Below are 24,755 nucleotides of genomic sequence, written 5' to 3'. Positions count from 1 at the left end.
AGCTGCTGGGGGAAACATCTAGCTTATTAAAGCTTTAGATGGACTACAACCTCGCTTTAGTGGTCATTGATCGTGCATCAGTTTGTGTGTGCCATTCTCTTCTCTCTCTCTCTCTCTCTATATATATATATATATATATATATATAAATATATATATATATATTATTCTGTGTACATAACGGTAAATATACTTTGTTCAAAAACCCAATAAAAAATACATTTATTAAAAAAAAGTAAATCAACTAGCCTGGTTAGCTATCTTTTGAAGAGGACAGCTGTCCGCGAGTGCTTGGGAGAAAGTAAAAATAGTTCACAAATTCCCCAGAATGCAGAAGATCCTATGCTGTCATTAAGATGGGTTAAGAGGGGAAGGTTCCTTTGCTTTGATACATCTCTGCTGTTTCATTGTGGGGCAGTCAACATAGGATCTGTCCTTAAGAGGGCAGTCTGTGTCCATAGCAGCTTGAAACAGGCAGCGAGAGAATGTGTCAGCAGCCATGATAAGGAGCAGAGTGGTCTTCTGTTTCTGATTTGGAGTCGCTGCGCAAGGATGCAAGCGAGGCCCATGCTCAGGTTGAGGAATCCAAATTTGAGATGTGGAAGTAAGGCTGAAGGTTTCCTAGATGAATGCTAGAGGGAGAATCTCCAGGAAACCCCCTCAACTCGGAAGGTGGTCCTGAAATTAAGAAGAGTCAGAGTGAATTCATGGGCACTATAACATATCTTTGGTTGCAGGAGAATTTAATGACCACTCACAAAGCTAATGTAAAAAAGTAATTCCTGATTGAAATTAGAAGAAGAATGGGGGTTTCTGTTCAGTATGTTGGTTTAAACTAAAAGTGCTTTAGGATTCCCCTTTATGGTATCTGCCAGTCTCTTTGCGTGCTCTCCCTTTGCTTCTCTTATTTGCTTCTTCACCTCTATTTTGAACCCTTCTGTATTCAGCTTGGTTTTCTGTTGTGTTTTCTACCTGACACCAGTATAAGAACTCTTTTTTCTTCTTTATCATAACTTCCGTCTCCTAGGGCAGCACGGTGGTACAGTGGTTAGCACTGAGACTACGCCACTAAGGACCCGGAATCCTGGTTCTGGGTCACTGTCCATGTGAAGTTTGCACATTCTCGTGTCTGCGTGGGTTTCACCCCACAACCAAAGGATGTGCTGATTAGGTGGATTGGCCATGCTAAATTGCCCCTTAATTGAAAAAAAATAATAATTGGGTACTCTAAATTTAAAAAAAATAATAACTTCCATCTCCCAGGGAGCTCTGGGTTGGTTTGTCCAACCTTTCCTTTTTGAGGAAATACACCTTGTGCGGGAATCATCTTTTCTTTGAAGCCAGGTCATTGAACAGCTAACATTTTCTTTCCTGCCAACTTTAGACTCCAATTTACTCGACTCAGATCCGTTTTACCTCATTGAAGTTGGCTCCCCCCCCCCCCCCCCCCCCCCCCCCCCCGCCAAAATTAATTTTTCTTACTCTGGACTGTTTTTTGTCCCATTCCATAGTTAGCCTGAAATGTATGATGCAATGATCACTGTCCACTAAATATTTTCCCACTGACACTTGATCTACTTGGTTCACCTCATTTTCAAGAACCAGGTCCTACAGTGCCTCCCTAATCGTTGGACTGGAAATATCCTGAAGATAATTCTCCTGAACACATCAGAAAATTTTCAGGCATTCTTGCCCCCACTCTGCCCTTTAAACTATTACTATCCCAGTCTATATTTGGAGAAATAAAGGCCCCACCTCCCACTATAATTTTTGAACGGCTCCATAATGTAATTGCAAATTTATTCCTCTACATTCTTCCCAATAGTTGGTATCCTATAGATGATACAGAGCAATGCAATTACACCATTTTTGTTCCTGATCTCCAGCCAAATAGATTTTGCCCTTGATCCCTCTTGGACATCCTCTTTCTCCAGCACTGCAATGCTCTCCTTAATCAATAATGCTACCCCTCCCCCTTTTCTCCTGTCCTATCTGGCTTCATGGCACTCCTGTTGCTGTGATTGTGACACCCAGCTGGGAACAGGACAGAAAAGCCTACAAACGGTGCATTTTAAATGACTGACGAATCCAGGATTTCAGAGTCTTTGTGCAAGATCATTAGATAGATTTGATTTTACTTAGAAATCACGTCTCTTGTGATAAATTCATAAGAATTGGCATATCGGCCATAAAATAAAATATTGCGATTGCTGAGCTTTTATGTTCATGTGAACCAATTCCCCCAAATCTAACTCAGGAAATTACACAACAGTAAGAATGAAGAAAGACACAAGCCAGAAATGACAATCTATACTAAGTAAATATGACATTATCCGCTAATCCCTCCTATCTTGTCCCATCAACTCAGCCTACACTGGATTGATTGAAACCAGTTGTAGCAGTAAGCAGATAAATTAATTGGGAAAAATCAACTCCATTTTCATTTCTTAGTACAGGATACAGACTTGAGCTGGCTCAGAATTAAGTTTCTCTGCCAAGGCAAAAAAAAGAACTTGCTCACTCCAATTAAAGTCTTAATGTGGATTTTCAAGATTTTTTACATTAGTATGGTGAGTGCAGCATAAACCCACAGCACAGCAAACAGAAGGTCAAAGTTTCTGACAGATCATGTTTCTACAACCAATAACATAGCTGCAACTCCCAATGATGAACTGTAACTTCCACATAAATGGGTACAATAACAAGAAAAGGAGATCACTGCAACAAATCACTCCAGACACAGCCGTGAATCTAAATTGGGGAGTTATAGAGGAAGGGATCAAGTGAGAATAAGAGGTCAATGAACTCAGAGGAAACAGAACATAGGAACTGGAGTAGGCCATTTAACCCCTTCAGCTTGTTCCATTTCAATGAGATCATGGCTAATCTGCGACTGAATTTATGTACCTACCTTCAGCCCCTATGCCTTAATACTGTCAGCTAAAAAAGATTTATCAATCCCAAATTTAAATTTAGCAATTGACTCACTAACAAATTACATTACATTCCAAATTTCCGGTGTAGAATTGTTTCTGAATTTCATTCTAAAAGGTCTGGTTCCAATTTTTAACTAAGTTCCCTAACCCTAGACTTCCCAACCAGCAGAATTTGTTTCTCTCCATCTATTTTAAACTGTTCCCCTTAACATCTGGAAAACTTTAATCAAATCAACTCTTAGCCGTCTAAATTCCAGGGAATAGAATCCTACCTTGTGTCTTGCAATTTAAAAAACATTAGGAATTGAAAGGGTGGGTAGGTCAGGTGTTTCACTCGGGGCTGGATGCCAAGATCGAGGGGTGGCGATCTTGGTGGGAAAGAAGGTGTCATTTGAGGCGTTGAGCATTGTGGCAGATAATGGTGGTAGGTACATAATGGTAAGTGGTAAGTTGCAGGGAGAGAGGGTGGTACTGGTCAATGTGTATGCCCCGAACTGGGACGATGCGGGTTTTATGCGGCGTATGTTGGGTCGGATCCCAGACTTGGAAGTGGGGGGCCTGATAATGGGGGGAGACTTTAACACGGTGCTGGATCCGGCACTGGATTGCTCCAGGTCTAGGACGGGTAGGAAGCCAGCGACGGCTAGAGTGCTGAGGGGGTTTATGGACCAGATGGGAGGGGTGGACCCCTTGGAGATTTGCAAGGGTCCACCCTTGGGAATTCTCATTCTTCTCACATATCCATAAGGCTTATTCACGAATCGACTTTTTCATTTGAGTAGGGCGCTGATAGCGAGAGTAGAGGATACTGAGTATTCGGCAATAGCATTTTGGACCACGCCCCGCATTGGGTGGACTTGGAGATGGGGGAGGAGAGGGACCAGCGCCCGCTGTGGCGCTTGGAGGTGGGGCTGTTGGCGGACAAGGAGGTGAGCGAGCTGGTCCGAGGAAGTATAGAGAGGTACTTGGAGACCAACGACAACTGGGAGGGCCGAGTGGGGATGATATGGGAGGCACTGAAGGCGGTGGTGAGGGGAGAGCTGATCTCCATTAGAGCCCATAAGGAGCGGAGGGAGAGGGAGAGGCTGGTGGGGGAGATGGTGAGGGTAGACAGGAAGTATGCGGAGGAGCCCGAGGAAGGATTGTTGAGGAAGAGGCGTAGCCTCCAGGCTACGACCTGGTGACCACTAGGAAGGCGGAGGTGCAGTGGAGGAAGGCCCAGGGGGCGATTTCCAAGTATGAGGAAAAAGCAAGCCGGATGCTGGCGCATCAGCTTCGGAAGCGGGACGCAGCTAGGGAGATCGGGGGAGTTAAGGACAGAGGAGGGAGTGTGGTGTGGAGTGGGGTTGACATCAATGAGGTCTTCAGGGACTTTGACGAGGAATTGCACCGATCCGAGCCCCCACGGGAGGAGGGAGGGCTGGGCCGCTTCCTGGACCAATTGAGGTTTCCAAAGGTGGAAGAGGGACTGGTGGCGGGATGGGGGGGCGCCGATTTGGGCTGGAGGAGCTGATCAAAGGGATAGGAAGCATGCAGGGCGGGGAAGGCACCGGGGCCGGACGGTTTCCCGGTTGAATTCTATAAAAAATATATGGACCTGTGGGGCCCGCTGTTAGTCAGGACCTTTAATGAGGCAAGGACCGGGGGGGGGGGGGGGGGGGGGGGGGGGGGGGCGGGGGGGGGGGGGGGGGGGGGGGGGGTGGCTTTATCCCTGACGATGTCCCGGGCACAGATCTCTTTGATCCTGAAGCGGGACAAGGATCCCCTGCAATGTGGATCTTACAGACCGATTTCCTTGCTAAATGTAGATGCCAAGGGTGCTGGCGAAGGTCTTAGCCACGAGGATTGAGGATTGTGTGTCGCAGATCATCCATGAAGACCAGATGGGGTTTGTGAAGGGGAGACAGTTGAACGCGAATGTGCGGAGGCTTTTGAACGTTATCATGATACCGGCGAGGGAGGGGGAGGCGGAGATAGTGGTGGCGATGGACGCTGAGAAAGCCTTCGATAGGGTAGAGTGGGGGTACCTGTGGGAGGTGCTGAAGAGGTTCAGGGTTGGGGAGGAGTTTGTCAGGTGGGTTAGGCTGTTGTATAAGGTCCCGATGGAGAGTGTGGCCACAAACAGGAGGAGGTCCTGGAGTACTTTCGGTTGCACAGAGAGACGAGACAGGGGGTGTCCCTTGTCCCCCCTGCTTTTCGCACTGGCGATTGAACCCCTGGCTATGGCACTGAGGGAGTCAAGGAACTGGAGGGGGTTGGTGCGGGATGGGGAGGAGCATAGGGTGTCACTTTATGCGGACGACCTGCTGCTGTATGTGGCGGACCCGGTGGGAGGAATGCCGGAGGTAATGAGGATTCGTAGGGAATTCGGGGACTTTTTGGGGTACAAGCTCAACATGGGGAAGAGCGTGCTGTTCGTAGTTCATCCAGGGGACCAGGAGAGGGGGATTGGCGAGCTCCCACTAAAAAAGGCGGAGAGGAGCTTCAGGTATTTGGGGGTCCAGGTGGCCAGGAGCTGGGGGGCCCTGCATAGGCTTAATTTTACAAGGCTGGTGGAGCAAATGGAGGAGGAGTTCAAAGAGGTGGGACGCGTTGCCGCTGTCCTTGGCGGGTAGGGTGCAGTCAATCAAAATGACGGTGCTCCCAAGGTTTTTGTTCCTGTTCCAGTGCCTCCCCATGTTTATCCCGAAGGCATTTTTCAGGCGGGTTAACAGGAGTATAATGAGGTTTGTGTGGGCGCGAGGGACTCCGAGGGTGAGAAGGGTGTTCCTGGAGCGGAGTAGAGATAGGGGGGGACTGGCGATGGCCAACCTCTGTGGGTACTACTGGGCCGCCAATGCGACGATGGTGCACAAGTGGGTGATGGAGGCGGAGGGGCTGCACGGAAGAGGCTGGAGACGGCGTCTTGTGAGGGTACGAGTCTGGAGGCGCTGGCAAGGGCGCCGCTGCCGCTCCCTCCAATGAGGTATACCACGAGCCCGGTGGTGGCAGCTACCCTCAAAATCTGGAGGCAGTGGAGGCGGCACAGGGGGGGGGGGGGAAAGAGAGTTGGGGCCTCGGCGTGGACCCCATTGCAGGGGAACCACCGGTTCGCCCCAGGAAGAACAGGTGGAGGGTTTTCGGGGTGGCACAGGGCAGGGATACGTAAGTTGGGGGACCTGTTTGTGGACGGGAAGTTCACGAGCCTGGGTGAGCTGGAGGAGAAGTACGGGCTCCCTCCGGAGAACACCTTCAGGTACTTACAGGTAAGGGCGTTTGCCAGACGGCAGGTGGTGGAATTCCCACTGCTACTGCCACACACAGTACAGGACAGGGTGCTCTCGGGGGGGTGAGTGGGAGTGGGGAAGATCTTGGAAACTTACCAGGTGATGCAGGAGGTGGAAGAGGAGGAGGCCTCGGTGGTGGAGGTAAAAGGTAAGTAGGAGGAGGAGTTGGGAGAGGAAATTGAGGAAGGGACGTGGGCAGATGCCCTGGGGAGGGTGAACTCTTCCTCATAGTGCGCGAGGCTCAGCCTCATACAGTTTAAGGTGCTGCACAGGGCACACATGACCGGGACAAGGATGAGCCGGTTTTTTGGGGGTGAGGACAGGTGTGTTAGGTGCTCAGGGAGCCCAGCAAATCATACCCTTTTGTTCTGGGCATGCCCAGCGCTGGAGGAATTTTGGAAGGGTGTAGCGAGGACAGTGTCGAGGGTGGTAGGATCCAGGGTCAAACCGGGCTGGGAGCTCGTAATATTTGGGGTGGCTGAGGAGTCGGGAGTGCAGGAGGCGAAAGAGGCCGGTATTCTGGCCTTTGCGTCCCTGGTAGCTTCAGTGGAAGGATGCGAGGCACCCAAGCGTGGAATCCTGGATGAGCGATATGGCGGGGTTCATTAAATTGGAGAGGGTGAAATTCGCCTTGAGAGGGTCGGTACAAGGGTTCTTTAGGCGGTGGCAACCGTTCTTAGACTTCCTGGCAGAACAGTAGACATTGGTCAATGGCAGCAGCAACTCAGGGGGGGGGGGGGGGGGTTTACTTTATTTCTGTTTTTGTTATTTACACTGAAGGGTCTGAGGGGGTGTATATACCTGTTGCGTTAAGTCGGGGTATTAATGTTAATTTATTATTTATGTACAGGGGGGAGGGGGGTATGGAGGGTTGCTTTTCTAGACTGTGTTTTGTACTTAACCCTGTTGGGTTCTTTTTTCATTTTGTTATTGATATTTTATGGAAACCTTTAATAATTTTTTTTAATTTTCTTTAAAAAACATTAGGAATTGAGATGAAAGCTGGATTCTGTACTAATTTTTATGATACTTGGGTGGGCAGTATTTTACAGGATTTTAAATGACAGGTGAGAGGCGTGGAACAAGATGAGATCCCCAAAGGAAGAGCAAGTGCCAGAGGAGCAAGCGGACCTGCAAAGCCACTTTTGGGCTGCGGACCAACTGATTCGAAAGTCATTTGGACAGGCACAGGATTAATGATGAAGTGAGGAAAATGGTCATGCTGCCAAGAGCCTTAATTATCTTTCATTACTATTCTCCACAGTGATCTGGCCACACAGCAAGAACAGATGCAAACTGTGGTGTTGCCAAAGGAGTTCAGAACTCACTGAAAACCTTAAATTCAAAGTACGAATAACAGTTCATGTTAGAGGACAGCAAGTGTGTGTGGGAAAAAAATATTAAAGGAACTGGTTTTGTGAGGCATAGTGACAGATTAATGGTGCATTCCTGAGGCTTATGATTTGGCCCACAATTTATAACAGGAGATTAGTACTATTCATATTGCCACTTATTTGCTCCAAAGGGTATGGATTTGGCTTTATATTAAGTAGTGATGCCAAATTAACATCACTTTTGTTCCTATTCTAACCCATTCTTTCCCATGACCTCAAAACTGCATCACTCTAATTATTTCTGTTTCACTCATTACTTCTTTATTTATCTCATAGAAATATTTTTGTTTTTCGTTTTTTTAAAATTAATTTAGAGTACCCAATTATTTTATTTCCAATTAAAGGGCAATTTAGCATGGCCAATCCACCAATCCTGCACATCTTTTGGGTTGTGGGGGTGAAACCCACGCAGACATGGGGAGACTGTGCAAATTCCACACGGACAGTGATTCAGGGCCGGGATTCGAACCTGGGTCCTCAGTGTCGTTCTCATAGAAATATAGGGACTACACTCCATCTAGCTCACCTTCTACTATCCTGGTAATTGCACTATAGCGAGGTTCTTTCTATTTGTGAGCAAGAACAGAACTAGGGACCATACAGATAAGATAGCCGCTAACAAATTCAAGGGGGAATTTAAGAAAGACTTATTTCCCTGGAAAGAGGTTACAATGTATAACACACTGCAACAGGGAGTCGTTGAGGAAAATAGCATAGATGCATGCAAGGGGAAACATGAGAGAAAAAAAATTAGGGTATGTTAACACAGACAAAGAGGTGCAGGAGGAGGCTCATGAAGAGTATTAATTACCAACATGGTACAAACAACATACTTTGTAATGATACCATAATAATGGAGTTAGAGAAGGAAAATGCCAGTGGTGTAGATCCAAAGTCACCATTTTCCTTTGAAATTATCCCACATCATGTCTCAGAATATTCATACATGGTATGTCAAAATGTTATTTTCTGAAAGAAATCTATCTAATTTGCATTTGAATTAATCAATACTAACCGCTTCCATCGTCTCAATAGGGAGTCTGCTCCACAGATTGGCCACGTGCTCACTGAGATCTTCTATCTAACTTATCAGCCCTGGTAGTGTCCTGCACTGCAGGCCTTGACCTTTCACCTGGGTTTTGCAACAAAGAAAAGTACATTCGAGCTGACGTCAAGGTCTACCAAAAATCAGATATCATGATGTTCAGCCCTTTATCATTGAGTTTAAGAAGAATTCTCTGTTTCACAATCCCATTTGGTTTCAGCAATCACTCATTTTGAAACAAACTCAAAGCTGATCCAAACCAGCTACAAAGCCCAGTAATCTGAATTTAGCACCAGACTGGATTTAATGCTGTGCTTTCAAAAGGACCATCTCATTGTCAGCAAAGCAGGCTCAGTAATTTATCAAAAGTATATTTTTGCAGATGGTTACACAATGGAAACTGGAGAAAGCAGAGCTCTGGGTGTTACACATTAATCTTCGAGTTCAGGAAACTGGGTTCATAGTTTATAGAACCATAGAATGGTTATAGCACAGGAGAAATCCATTTGGCCCCACGATGTTTGTGCTGGCCCTCTGTAAGAACAATTCAGCTATTCCCCTCCCCTGTCCTTTGCTTGATCCCTGCAGATTTTCTCTTTGGGTGCTTATCCAATTCCCTTTTGAAAGACACAATTGAATCCTTTTCCATAGTTAACTTAAACTTTACAATGCTATGATCACTGTTCCCTGATGGTCCTCTATTGATATTCGAAACAGATTCAACAATGCTCCCTTCCTCATTGGGCTGGAAAAATACGGATTAAGATAATTATCCTGTAAAAATTATTCTTTCTCTATGCCCTTTACCCTACTGCTATCCCTATCCTATTTTATAGTTGGATATTTAAAGTCCCCGGTTATCGCAACTCAGTTTTCGCACCGCTCTGTAATTTCCCGACCAGGTTTCTCCTCCATATCTTTCCCTATAAAATATACCCGGTATGGTAATATCACTCTGCTGTTCACTCTAACCAAACAGATTCTCCTCTTGACCTCTCCTGGGCATTCTCTCTTGCTCCAGCACCAGAGTATTCTCCTTAATCATTACGGCCACGTCCCCTGCTTTATTTCCTTCCCTATCTTTCCTGAACATCTTATAGCCAGGAATATTTAGTACCCAGTTCTGCCATTTTTTATTACCACAACATCATATCCCTATCATCATGCTTGGCAGAGTAATGTCACACTAGTCTGATAATGGGATTGAAAGGGAGGAGAGAAGAGACAAGATGGAACTCAACTGTGTCCAGCCATGGCCAGTACACTTGCTGATACGGATCACCTAAAATGTGAAGTATTCCATTTCTCAGCACAAATATACGGCCTACAAAAAAATCACTGCAGGAGAAAAATGTTAAGAGAAACCATAGGCATCTTTTCCAAGCTCCAAACAACATTTGGTGTAGATAAAAAGAGCTGTGAAAAATCCTCTCCAAAAAGTAATCAGGTGAATCTTGGAGATAAAAGCATCAGTGTAACATTACTTTTGTGATGCAGTACTGAGTTGTATCAGGCAACTGGGAAATTAGAATATGCCGACCAAAGTCACTTATGAGTAAAACAATTTATGCTTAAACATCTGCTCATGAGATCTTTTTAAGGAGCTAAGCATATCACATGTTGTTATATTTTTTTTTATTAAATATTTTATTGAAAATTTTTGGTCAACCAACACAGTACATTGTGCATCCTTTACACAATATTATAACAACACAAATAACAATGACCTATTTTATAAACAAAAAATGAATAAATAATAAATAACAAAAATAAAAACGAGCCCTAATTGGCAACTGCCTTGTCACAAGTAACACTCTCCAAAAATATAATTTAACAGTCCAATATATAATTATCTGTAGCAACGACCTATACATACTATACAGTATATATTAACAACCCTGAGAGTCCTTCTGGTTCCTCCTCCCCCCCCCCCCCCCCCCGATCCTGGGCTGCTGCTGCTGCCTTCTTTTTCCCATTCCGTCTATCTTTCTGCGAGGTATTCGACGAACGGTTGCCACCGCCTGGTGAACCCTTGAGCCGACCCCCTTAGGACGAACTTAATCGGCTCTAGCTTTATAAACCCCGCCATGTCATTTATCCAGGTCTCCACCCCCGGGGGCTTGGCTTCTTTCCACATTAGCAATATCCTGCGCCGGGCTACTAGGGACGCAAAGGCCAAAACATCGGCCTCTCTCGCCTCCTGCACTCCCGGCTCTTGTGCAACCCCAAATATAGCCAACCCCCAGCTTGGTTCGACCCGGACTCCTACTACTTTTGAAAGCACCTTTGTCACCCCCATCCAAAACCCCTGTAGTGCCGGGCATGACCAAAACATATGGGTATGATTCGCTGGGCTTCTCGAGCACCTCGCACACCTATCCTCCACCCCAAAAAATTTACTGAGCCGTGCTCCAGTCATATGTGCCCTGTGTAATACCTTAAACTGAATCAGGCTTAGCCTGGCACACGAGGACGACGAGTTTACCCTGCTTAGGGCATCTGCCCACAGCCCCTCCTCGATCTCCTCCCCCAGCTCTTCTTCCCATTTCCCTTTTAGTTCATCTACCATAGTCTCCCCTTCGTCCCTCATTTCCCTATATATATCTGACACCTTACCATCCCCCACCCATGTCTTTGAGATCACTCTGTCCTGCACCTCTTGTGTCGGGAGCTGCGGGAATTCCCTCACCTGTTGCCTCGCAAAAGCCCTCAGTTGCATATACCTGAATGCATTCCCTTGGGGCAACCCATATTTCTCGGTCATCGCTCCCAGACTCGCGAACTTCCCATCCACAAACAGATCTTTCAGTTGCGTTATTCCTGCTCTTTGCCACATTCCATATCCCCCATCCATTCCCCCCGGGGCAAACCTATGGTTGTTTCTTATCGGGGACCCCCCCAAGGCTCCAGTCTTTCCCCTATGCCGTCTCCACTGTCCCCAAATCTTCAGTGTAGCCACCACCACCGGGCTTGTGGTGTAGTTCCTCGGTGAGAACGGCAATGGGGCTGTCACCATAGCCTGTAGGCTAGTCCCCCTACAGGACGCCCTCTCTAATCTCTTCCACGCCGCTCCCTCCTCCTCTCCCATCCACTTACTCACCATTGAAATATTAGCGGCCCAATAATACTCACTTAGGCTCGGTAGTGCCAGCCCCCCCTATCCCTGCTACGCTGTAAGAATCCCTTCCTCACTCTCGGGGTCTTCCCGGCCCACACAAAACCCATGATGCTCTTTTCAATCCTTTTAAAAAAAGCCTTCGTAATCACCACCGGGAGGCACTGAAACACAAAGAGGAATCTCGGGAGGACCACCATCTTAACCGCCTGCACCCTCCCTGCCATTGACAGGGATACCATATCCCATCTCTTGAAATCCTCCTCCATCTGTTCCACCAACCGCGTTAAATTTAACCTATGCAATGTGCCCCAATTCTTAGCTATCTGGATCCCCAGGTAACGAAAGTCCCTTGTTACCTTCCTCAACGGTAGGTCCTCTATTTCTCTACTCTGCTCCCCTGGATGCACCACAAACAACTCACTTTTCCCCATGTTCAATTTATACCCTGAAAAATCCCCAAACTCCCCAAGTATCCGCATTATTTCTGGCATCCCCTCCGCCGGGTCCGCCACGTATAGTAGCAAATCGTCCGCATACAAAGATACCCGGTGCTCTTCTCCTCCCCTAAGTACTCCCCTCCACTTCTTGGAACCCCTCAACGCTATCGCCAGGGGCTCAATCGCCAGTGCAAACAATAATGGGGACAGAGGGCATCCCTGCCTTGTCCCTCTATGGAGCTGAAAATATGCAGATCCCCGTCCATTCGTGACCACGCTCGCCACTGGGGCCCTATACAACAGCTGCACCCATCTAACATACCCCTCTCCAAAACCAAATCTCCTCAACACCTCCCACAAATAATCCCACTCCACTCTATCAAATGCTTTCTCGGCATCCATCGCCACTACTATCTCCGTTTCTCCCTCTGGTGGGGCCATCATCATTACCCCTAACAACCTCCGTATATTCGTGTTCAGCTGTCTCCCCTTCACAAACCCAGTTTGGTCCTCGTGGACCACCCCCGGGACACATTCCTCTATTCTCATTGCCATTACCTTGGCCAGGACCTTGGCATCTACATTTAGGAGGGAAATAGGTCTATAGGACCCGCATTGTAGCGGGTCCTTTTCCTTCTTTAAGAGAAGCGATATCGTTGCTTCAGACATAGTCGGGGGCAGTTGTCCCCTTTCCTTTGCCTCATTAAAGGTCCTCGTCAGTACCGGGGCGAGCAAGTCCACATATTTTCTATAGAATTCGACTGGGAATCCATCCGGTCCCGGGGCCTTTCCCGCCTGCATGCTCCTAATTCCTTTCACCACTTCTTCTACCTCGATCTGTGCTCCCAGTCCCACCCTTTCCTGCTCATCCACCTTGGGAAATTCCAGCCGATCCAAGAAGCCCATCATTCTCTCCCTCCCATCGGGGGTTGAGCTTCATATAATTTTTTATAAAATGTCTTGAACACTCCATTCACTCTCTCCGCTCCCCGCTCCATCTCTCCTTCCTCATCCCTCACTCCCCCTATTTCCCTCGCTGCTCCCCTTTTCCTCAATTGGTGTGCCAGCAACCTGCTCGCCTTCTCCCCATATTCGTACTGTACACCCTGTGCCTTCCTCCATTGTGCCTCTGCAGTGCCTGTAGTCAGCAAGTCAAATTCTACATGTAGCCTTTGCCTTTCCCTGTACAGTCCCTCCTCCGGTGCTTCCGCATATTGTCTGTCCACTCTCAAAAGTTCTTGCAGCAACCGCTCCCGTTCCTTACTCTCCTGCTTTCCTTTATGTGCCCTTATTGATATCAGCTCCCCTCTAACCACCGCCTTCAACGCCTCCCAGACCACTCCCATCTGGACCTCCCCATTATCATTGAGTTCCAAGTACTTTTCAATGCACCCCCTCACCCTTAGACACACCCCCTCATCTGCCATTAGTCCCATGTCCATTCTCCAGGGTGGGCGCCCTCCTGTTTCCTCCCCTATCTCCAAGTCCACCCAGTGTGGAGCGTGATCCGAAATGGCTATAGCCGTATACTCCGTTCCCCTCACCTTCGGGATCAATGCCCTACCCAGCACAAAAAAGTCTATTCGCGAGTAGACTTTATGGACATAGGAGAAAAACGAGAACTCCTTACTCCTAGGTCTGCTAAATCTCCACGGGTCTACACCTCCCATCTGCTCCATAAAATCTTTAAATACCTTGGCTGCTGCCGGCCTCCTTCCAGTCCTGGACTTCGACCTATCCAGCCCTGGTTCCAACACCGTATTAAAATCTCCCCCCATTATCAGCTTTCCCATCTCTAGGTCCGGAATGCGTCCTAGCATCCGCCTCATAAAATTGGCATCATCCCAGTTCGGGGCATATACGTTTACCAAAACCACCGTCTCCCCCTGTAGTTTGCCACTCACCATCACGTATCTGCCCCCGTTATCCGCCACTATAGTCTTTGCCTCGAACATTACCCGCTTCCCCACTAATATAGCCACCCCCCTGTTTTTCGCATCTAGCCCCGAATGGAACACCTGCCCCACCCATCCTTTGCGTAGCCTAACCTGGTCTATCAGTTTCAGGTGCGTTTCCTGTAACATAACCACATCTGCCTTAAGTTTCTTAAGGTGTGCGAGTACCCGTGCCCTCTTTATCGGCCCGTTCAGCCCTCTCACGTTCCACGTGATCAGCCGAGTTGGGGGGCTTCCTACCCCCCCCCCCCCTTGTCGATTAGCCATCACCTTTTTCCTGCTCCTCACCTGGTTCCCACGCAGCTGTATCTCCCCCAGGCGGTGCCCCCCCGCCCATCCTCTCCCATACCAGCTCCCCCCTCTCCCCAGCAGCAGCAACCCAGTAATTCCCCCCTCCCACCCCCCCCCCGCTAGATCCCCCGCTAGCGTAATTACTCCCCCCATGTTGCTCCCAGAAGTCAGCAAACTCTGGCTGACCTCGGCTTCCCCCCGTGACCTTGGCTCGCACCGTGCGACGCCCCCTCCTTCCTGCTTCTCTATTCCCGCCATGATTATCATAGCGCGGGAACCAAGCCCGCGCTTCTCCCTTGGCCCCGCCCCCAATGGCCAACGCCCCATCTCCTCCACCTCCCCTCCTCCCCCCATCACCACCTGTGGGAGAGAGAAAAGTTACCGCATCGCAGGATTAGTACATAAAACCCCTCTTTGCCCCCCACATTCGCCCCACCACTTTGTTCGAACGTTCTTTTTAATAACCCGCTCATTCCAGTTTTTCTTCCACAATAAAAGTCCACGCTTCATCCGCCGTCTCAAAGTAGTGGTGCCTCTCTCGATATGTGACCCACAGTCTTGCCGGTTGCAGCATTCCAAATTTTATCTTCTTTTTATGAAGCACCGCCTTGGCCCGATTAAAGCTCGCCCTCCTTCTCGCCACCTCCGCACTTCAGTCTTGATAAACGCGGATCACCGCGTTCTCCCATTTACTACTCCGAGTTTTCTTCGCCCATCTAAGGACCATTTCTCTATCCTTAAAACGGAGGAATCTCACCACTATGGCTCTGGGAATTTCTCCTGCTCTCGGTCCTCGCGCCATCACTCGGTATGCTCCCTCCACCTCCAACGGACCTGCCGGGGCCTCCGCTCCCATTAACGAGTGCAGCATCGTGCTCGCATATGCCCCGACGTCCGCTCCCTCCACACCTTCAGGAAGACCAAGAATCCTCAGGTTGTTCCTCCTTGCGTTGTTTTCCAGTGCCTCCAACCTTTCCACACATCGTTTCTGATGTGCCTCCTGCGTCTCCGTCTTCACCACCAGGCCCTGTATATCGTCCTCATTCTCGGCTGCCTTTGCCTTCATGACCCGAAGCTCCCGCTCCTGGGTCTTTTGTTCCTCCTTTAGCCCTTCGATCGCCTGTAGTATCGGGGCCAACAGCTCTTTCTTCATTTCCTTTTTGATCTCTTCCACACAGCATTTCAAGAACTCTTGTTGTTCAGGGCCCCATGTTAAACTGCCACCTTCCGACGCCATCTTGGTTTTTGCTTGCCTTCCTTGCCGCTGTTCTAAAGGATCCACTGCAATCTGGCCACTTCCCTCTCCTTTTTCCATCCGTATCCAGGGGGGATTCCCTTCTGGTTTACCGCACAGTGTTTTTAGCCGTCAAAATTGCCGTTGGGGCTCCTATCAAGAGCCCAAAAGTCCGTTTCACAGGGAGCTGCCGAAATGTGCGACTCAGCTGGTCATCGCCGCACCCGGAAGTGACATGTTGTTATATTGATCAGGTAGGTTTGGGATTTAATCTCTCGCCCATGCTGAGTTCTAAGAGACAATAGTTAATTTGAAGTCTTTTTTTTCCTTAGAAAGGAATTATTTAGTGATATAAATTGTTTATATTAGTAGAACAGGCTTATTATCTATATAATTTTAATATTCAAATTAAGTGATTTTCAATTAATTGGAGCAAATTGTAGATAATCTAATTAATAATCTTTATTAGTGTCACAGGTAGGCTTACATTAACACTGCAATGAAGTTACTGTGAAAATCCCCTACTTGCCACATTCCGGCGCCTGTTCAAGTGCACGGAGGAATAATTCAGAATGTCCCATTCGCCTAACAAGCACATCTTTCAGGACTTGTGGGAGGAAACTGGAGCTCCTGGAGGAAACCCAGGTAGACACGGGGAAAATGTGCAAACTGCGCGCAGATAGTGATCCAAGCCGGAATCGAACCCAGATCCCTGGCGCAGTGACGCAACGATGCTAACTACTGTCCTACTGTGCTAATCACCACCATGGTGTCACAGCGAGCTCATTGTTCTTGGGATTGGAAGAGGACAAGGTGATGATGCACGAGGGAGAACAAATGTGGTTCACGATCCAGCACAACTTATTAAAGATGTAGATTTTGGGCGAGGAAAGGAAAACACAAATGTGATGACCTCCACAGAAGAATAGGCATGGCTAAACAATATCATTGATACTGTACCCTGGTGTGCCCCTGCACTTTGGAGCAGAGAGAAGTGGAAAGATTAAAATAAATGAATGCCACTGAGAGTTAAAGCAGATCCCTCAGGAAGGATTCAATCATTCATGCTGTAGTGCTTACAGGTGTGGGTGTAGGATATTTAATTATCAATTTTAGATCAAATTTACTTAACACACAGCTAATAATAATTTGATTTTAAAAATTTCAATCGTGAAAATAACATCAGTGCAAATACCTGATTTGTTTATCAGCCATTTAAGTCAAAACACAAGTCTTCTACGGAAAGAAAGATTCCTCAGCTCGATGTTAAATCCGCAGTGACCTCAGATTTGTGCAGCCAGGTGGAGATGGGTTATTTACTTAACTCGGTCACCTGCAAATAGAATGGAGCCAAATCAGAAATCTCACCATCTATAAACTAAAGCACATTAGGAAGTCTAAATATACACAAAACATTAAATGGAGAAAAGGCTCAGGCTACAATTCTTTGTGGATACCAGATGGCAAGAGGAAGCCCGGAAAAGGAGCCTGAGAAAGGAAAACCAGCGATATAGAGTCCAAGGACCAATCCCATCTCCTGGAAACGCCTGCCAGTGTGCGGTCGAAGAAGCGGCTCTAAGATGGGCTCATCAGCCATGCAAGAACCCACAGAAATATGGAGGTTCTTAGGTGGACAATTATACCTGTTTACAAGTGATTGCCAGAGAAGAAGAATAAGATATATATCACACACACACAATCTACCACCGTGTTATATATGCTGAGTTGGAGGATACACAATGTGCAATAATAGGAATACGGTGACATCTTTATTTTTGAGTCATCAATATCCAAGGACTAAATAAGTCAAATTTTGCTTTTATTAACAGTACTTTGGGACTGTCTGTCCACAAATCAGTTCACTGGTTTGGGGAAACAGTAAATGAATGATTTGACTCTATATTAATCTTTTCATTATCATTTTTTACAAGCCTCAGATACACTGGGGGTTAGTGGACAATATGTAGCAGACAAGAAAATAAGAAAATGGGATTCAGCAGTGAATTTGAAAGGGATGCAAAGCTTCGGTAGCATTAAAGACTGCATACAAGTGCCATGTGAAGGATGCTCAATCAGGATGCTATTTTTGGGAGTGGGTTTTTTGCAGGGGGTTGGGGGGGGGGGGGGGGGGTTCACGCATCCCCTCTCTGATCACTTGCGACTGGTTCTATTTCGTAAAATATATGATCCAAGTATGATTTCATTTGTATACAAATGCTGATGGATCTGGCCAGTGAGCCAAATCCTAACCTCTACCCAAGAATTCTACTAACCCAGAGTACTCAATTATAGTGCAGCCAAATTCCAAGACGATCACTTAAGTGCCTCTGAGCTATCCTAATACTAGTAATCGGCAATCCCCTTTCCCATGCAGCTAACATTTCAGATACCTACTTTTAATTGGTTATAACTTGTACATCCTAGCAACAATAAAAACATAAAATATTAGGTAAGGGTATAAATGAGAAAACAGTCATTTACAGTGTGCACAGAATATTGAAAAGAGTGCAGAATTTAACTACCAGTAAGATTCTCAGAGACATGGAGTTGCATGGTGGCGCAATGGTTAGCACTGCTGCCTCACGGCGCTGAAAACGCGGGTTCGATCCCGGCCCCAGGTCACTATCTGTGTGGAGTTAGCACATTCTCCCCGTGTCTATGTGGGTCTCACTCCCACAACCCAATGATGTGCAGGGTAGGTGGATTGGCCACGCTTAATTGCCCCTTAATTGGTGAAAAAAAAAGAACTGGGTAGTCTAAATTTTTTTAAAAAGCTTCTCATGGGCAGCACGGTGGCGCACTGGATAGTACTGCTGCCTCACGGCGCCAAGGTCCGAGGTTTGATCCCGGCTCTGGGTCACTGTCCGTGTGGAGTTTGCACATTCTCCCTGTGTTTGCATGGGTTTTGCCCCCACAACCCAAAGATGTGCAGGATAGGTGAATTGGCCACCCTAAAATTGCCCCTTAATTGGAAAAAAAAATGAATTGGACACTAACTTTTTTTTTTTATAAAAGATTCTCAAACACACAATAATAATAATCTTTATCAGTGTCACAAGTAGGCTTATATTAACACTGCGCTGAACATCTCCTAGTCAACACACTCCAGCGCCTGTTCGAGTACACCGAGGGAGAATTCAGAATGTCCAATTCACCTAACAAGCACGTCTTTTGGGACTTGTGGGAGAAAACAAGAGCATCTGGAAGAAACCCATGCAGACACGGGAAGAACCTACAGGCGGCGCACAGACAGTGATCCAAGCGGGAATCGAACCTGGGACCCTGGCGTTGTGAAGCAACCGTGCCAACCACTGTGCTACCTTGGCGCCCACATGTAACAGTAATGGAGTGATTCAGTCGCCATGAATCAGAACTGCTGTTCTAGCTGCCACAGCATCACCATGGTTATAAAATTCCATATTCACTGCTGGTAATGCCAGCTGTTTTGATACGGTGGGCACTGAAATACATATATGCCAAACAAATGAATAGCACCTGGATTTTTCTGGATATGAACTGATAAAACGACCCCCATCTGGCAAGTTAATCAAGCTCTGCTGCCCCATCTGGAACTAAGAATTGAAAGAATGAAAACTCAAATCCCACCACGATAATTGCTGAATTTTATTTCCAAACAAAGAAAATTGGAAGTAAAATGTGGCCGGGAAGCTGCCAGCTTCTCATTTAAATGAACAAGTTCACAAATGTCCTTTAGAGCAGTGATCCTCGAACTGGGGCTGGCTGACCTCTGGGTTACATAGGGCAAAGGGCAGACACCACATGTGCATACCGTGTGGTTTGGGGCTGTCTCTAACAGGAAGGAGCATGCATGGATCACCACCAAGTGAAATGAAACTAGATACCTGTTTTCTTGAAAGCATTATTTTAACATTCTTCCATGGAGCACTTTCATATTATTTATTATATAGCATTACAATTCGCATAGGGGGGATGGTTATTACTCCATTTGGAAAGGGTACGTCAGCCAAAGAAAATTTGAGCATCACTGCTTTAAAAATGTTCTACTTCGACGACTTCCGGTGACGGGGATGTGCTGAGCAATCGCACATAAAGTGGTTCTCCTCCGAATTAGCCCGCAAAAAACGGACTAAAACATCCCCACACCCTCAACAACACGAAGACTAGCAAAAATGCCAGGCAACAGCAACTCCAGAAGCCGCAGAGAAACAAAATACAGCTTCAAAGGACAGGAGCAGCAAATGGGCGGGTCAGCGGACCCATGAGGCGGGGGTCCCCGGCCACACCCGAGAGACGGAGACCAGGGACCTCTTAGACGAGCTCCCTCTCCCTCTCTCTCCTCTTCCTCTCCACCCACCCCTTCCTCCCCCCTGGAAGCGCTGGCCATCATGTAGGTGGCCCTTGACAAAGTGGAAAAGAGATTAGAGGCCAAGGAAATACAATCAAAGAACTGGAAAAAGTCTTGATGGGCCAGAGGGACCAAATCATCGTCCTGGAGGCTGAAATAAAGAGGTTGCTGGCAACCCAGAGAAACCTGAAGGGGAAGGTGGAGGACCAGGAGAACAGGTCAAGATGCCAAAACATTAGAATAGTGGCCCTGCCAGAAGCAACCGAGGTCAGGGACCCAATGGGCTACGTGGAACAGATGCTTGGCAACCTGGTGGGGAGAGACAGCGTCCCCAAACCACCGGAGATTGACATGGCCCATAGGTCGCCCCGGACGAAACCCAAGGCTGGGGAGCAGCCAAGAGGGATTATCACCAAGCTACACCGGTACCAGGACCGGAAAAGAATCCTACACTGGGCCAAGCAAACGAAGGCCTGCAGCTGGGAAGGACACAGGATCAGGGTGTACCAGGACTTTGGGGAAGACCTTGCAAAGCACCTGGCAGAATTTAACAGGGCAAAGTTGGCCCTGTACAAGAACAAAATCAGGTTTGGGATACTGTACCCAGGCAGGCTCTGGGTAATATACCAGGGCAGGGAACATTATTTCACCGTCCCTGCAGATGCGGATGAGTTTGTCCAAAAGGACGAACTAGATAAACAACTAAGCCGGCGGCACGGTGGAGCAGTGGTTAGCACTGCTGCCTACAGCACTGACTCAGAACCCAAACAAAAGGCCATTCGTTTCCCTGACCTGGTGGGCCATTTCCAAGTTAAGTATTGGCCTGTTAGTTGTAGGAAGTAGGTTAGACGTAGAATTTATACATGAGTATTGATTACTGTATACAATAAATGTGCGTTGATTTAACTCTTACTAAGCGGTGTGTTGGATTATTGATCATTACTCGGACTTGAACCACGTGGCGGTATCAGAAGGATACCTGGCGACTCAAGAGCAAAGGTGATAGAACAGAGCAATTAAACTAAGGCTAAAGTTAGTAGCAACAGTGGCATCCGACAATGGGGGGGGGGGGGGGGGGGGGGGGGGGGGAGGTTATTCCTTATTCCTATGTAAATACATGATCTATTTCTGTAAACTCAAAAAACCACAACAAAAATGTCAATAAAAATATTTTTTAAAGTTCTACTGCTCTGTCTCAATCTGACCTACATGTGACTCCAGTTGGGAGCGATTAAGCGCCCTCTGAAGTTGTCTAATGCAAAGTCATTGAACACGTTACTCAACGGTATGCAATATTACTTCACCACACACACACATTTGGAATTCAAGACACACCCTTGAGCAATGGGCAATAAATGCTATCCTACTCAGCGAAGTCCACATTCCAAGAATGAATAAAACATAAACTGTAGACGTAATCCAAGATTTTACTTTATAGAGGAGGAAAGGAAAAGTGTTAGAAAGTCAACTCCTGTCACTTATGTGCACCCATCAGGTTACAGATGACACCAACAGCAGTCTGGGGACAAATCACTAGTATACCCCCAAGGAAATGAAACCGCCAAATAAATGGCATGCTCCTGGTCAATGTTTTCCCACATGGATTGAAGAAAGAGCACGAGTGGCCTGGCCTAAATCAGGTGCAATTATTTTCCTTTCTCCCTCTCAAGAGGCAACACAGCGGACCAGAAGAGCAACTGTGGTTGGGTGCACAAACCCAGTGCTCCACCACAACAGTGCTTTTGGAATACTACTTCTGTGCTGGCAGGATGCCGATATGCTTCAAAATTAACATTTCAACATTGTCCTTGTTCTTTTCAGTTAATCCAACCTCACCATGAGACGAGCAGAAGGATGTTCTGCAGCCTGGGTTTCTGTGAACAGCAGTACAGCTGCCTGTTTGAGGGCTGCATATTACACTGGGTCTTTCATATTGTTTGAATCCAATCCGAACAGGGGACAAAATATTGTTACGACTGGGCAAGGAGGAGGAGCAAGTTGGCTCCCCTTTTTATTCAACCCTCTCTGTTGGTTACCCGAACAGGCGCCGGAATGTGGCGACTAGGGGCTTTGCACAGTAACTTCATATTTGTGACAATAAAAGATTATTGTTATTATTGGATACCTTTTTCCCATTCAAATGTAATTACTTTTTATAAGGAGCCAATTTAACCAGGCTTTCTTGAGTCAAAGAAAAAGTAAGTTTATTGGTTACTAAAACACGAGGAAAATAATAAAGATGCCACATGCACACAAGTTAAGAGTCCAAATCAAAGTTAAAACAATACACAAATCAGTTCTTGACTGGTCAGTGAGGTATAGATGGTAGTACACTGCAGCCACTAGATGATTCCAGTGGAACTTTGGAGCTGTTCTTATTGGTTCTGTAGTCTGTTGGAGATAGTTGTTAGCTTGCTGGTCTTCAGCGAGTTTTAACCCATTTTCTCCGTGTACTCCCAGGAGAGGGAAATAGACCTGTCTTGCATCCATCGTCTGTTTTGCTTTCATCTCAGAGCATTGAGATATCAATCAACAGGAGATGGGTTTTTGGATCGTCTGACGAAATGTATGAAAAAGTACATTATCTTCCATTATATTGACTGGGATTCACTTAGTGCTATGGGCTTGGATGGGCAGAGTTTGTAAGGTGTATCCAGGAAGGTTTGATGCAACATGTAGATAGTCCAACTAGTGAAGGGGCAGTACTGGACTGGTATTGGGGAATGAGCCATTCAAAAGGCATCTCGACAAATACATGGATCGGATGAGTATAGAGAGATAAGCACTAGGAAGTGCTGAGGGTTTTGGCCAAGGGTGGTAACATGACCTGCACAGGTTTGGAGGGCCGAAGGAATTGTTCCTGTGCTGTATTGTTCTTTGACTCCACAAGCACAGAAAAAGTTGTTCGCATTTTCCATACTATCCTTTCAAGTGTCTGTTTGAAGCGTGCCTTGACACCTCTTCGGTGTGACATGTATGCCATGTTCTCAGGACAGGTCTGTCAGTATAATCCACACAGGAATTGTCCAGATAGTGGTCACCTTACAGTATACCTTACAGTATCAGCCATGTTTTGATTTGTGTCTTTACTTGTATTTCGTTAAAGAATACAGGTCTTCCTTTAAAAGTTCAATATGCTCGGAGGTAGTTGGTGAAGCTGTAGTCTACTTTTGTGACAATATACCTTCCTCTGACAGTGAAGTGTCCAATGTAAGTCAAATTGGGACAGTTTTAATCCAAGACTAACATGAACGGCCCAGAAAATAAGCCAAATGCTCTTTATAGTTATCTAACTCAGGGAGGCAATAAAGATAGCCAGTGCAGAGGATAAAAAGTCACACTGGTACAGGTGGTACAACATTCTCAGGTGAGATTATGGCATTTGGATGGGATACAGTCCAGTGAGTTTTAGTTTTTATCAAATTTTAGGTGACCACCTGACCTTGAGATGGTTGGGTATTGGCTAGTCAAAACAAGAATCTCAATTTTTTTCTGTAGAAGTTTGTTTGATTAATAGTCACTTCATTTAAACTATGGTTTATACGCATCCCTAATTTAAGCACAAGGCCAGTTATCTCCATTGATTAGGTGTGCAATAACTAGTGTGAGCCAAACTATTCACTTCAGCATGATTTTCTAAGTTGGCAAATAGCCAGAGCGACCCAAAGAGTCTTTAAACACATAATTCTCCTCATATGTTACTTAATAGGTAACGGTACAGTCACCATAGTCCCAGATGATCATGGGCTGCTTTCCCCTTTGAGGACATGCGCTGGTGGTCTCGCTCTGCATCGCAAACTAGCTGTCCAGCCAACTGAGCTAAACCAACCCCCTACTTACTTGCTACACTAAGTAGACTTCTGTTTCGTGCAAAACCAAAAAAAAGCATCTGACCAAACATTGAGAAAGTGAAATGTATCACTGAGGTCTTTTGTTGAATGTGGGTCGGCATACTGCGCCACCACCAGGACACACGAGTACCACAGAAATTAACTTTACATGTGAAATTCTATTATACAATATTTTGACAATTTTTGAAATATCCATTCAAGCAATAGGTTAATGGCTACAAGAACAAATTTACACAAGCCTATTTATTAATGGTTGGAAATTAACCCTCTGCGCATGCAAAATTAAAGTTGGATTGAAATATTAAAAAACATGAACTCATAGTGAGTTTATCTGGTGAGAACGTCTGTCACAGGAGGATCCAGGATGGATATTTAGTTTGTGTGGTTCTTTGTTTGGATTGAGATTGGAAGAGTCCATTGTTTTAGTGACCTTGTTCAAAGAGGGGAAAATAGGACAGGGCTCCAGCAAGCTCTGCTAGAAGTCAGCCTCTTGTCAACATTAGTCATCAATATTACTGGGTTCAGTTGAGATGGAACCTCAAGTTGAACAGGTGGTTAACATTCAAATTAAGGCTTACACATGAATGATAGTCACCTAACTGAGGTATCGGAGGACCCTGGGGAGGAAAAAAAACTTACATTTATGCAGCATCTTTAACATTGAAAAATGTCCCATGGTACCATCTGAGGAGCATTATCAAACAAAATTTGACAAGCTGTGAAAGGAGATGTTCGGACAGATGCCTAATTACTTGATCAAAGTGTTAGGGTTAGAGGAAGAAAGAGAGGGCAAAGAGATGGAGAGGTTTAGCAAGGGAATTCCAGAGCTTATGGCCAAGACAGCTGAAGGCACAGTCACCAATGGTGGAGCAACTGAAATCAAGCAATCCACAAAGGGGCCAG

General features: G+C 46.5%; 1 protein-coding gene across 2 annotated transcripts in view; it reads right to left on the bottom strand.

Moving 5' to 3' along the window:
* The window catches only part of slc25a22a (solute carrier family 25 member 22a), a 286,820-nt gene that overhangs the window by 171,945 nt on the left and 90,120 nt on the right, over positions 1-24,755 (bottom strand). For both annotated transcript variants that reach the window (XM_072518918.1, XM_072518919.1), the window contains one exon: positions 16,870-17,007. In XM_072518918.1, coding sequence (XP_072375019.1) covers positions 16,870-16,889 — 20 coding nt within the window. In that variant the 5' untranslated portion in view covers positions 16,890-17,007. The remainder of the gene's footprint in view (positions 1-16,869; positions 17,008-24,755) is intronic.

This window comes from Scyliorhinus torazame, chromosome 10, assembly GCF_047496885.1.
Source record: "Scyliorhinus torazame isolate Kashiwa2021f chromosome 10, sScyTor2.1, whole genome shotgun sequence".
Taxonomy (NCBI): domain Eukaryota; kingdom Metazoa; phylum Chordata; class Chondrichthyes; order Carcharhiniformes; family Scyliorhinidae; genus Scyliorhinus; species Scyliorhinus torazame.
This window is presented reverse-complemented; position numbering and strand designations above follow the sequence as displayed.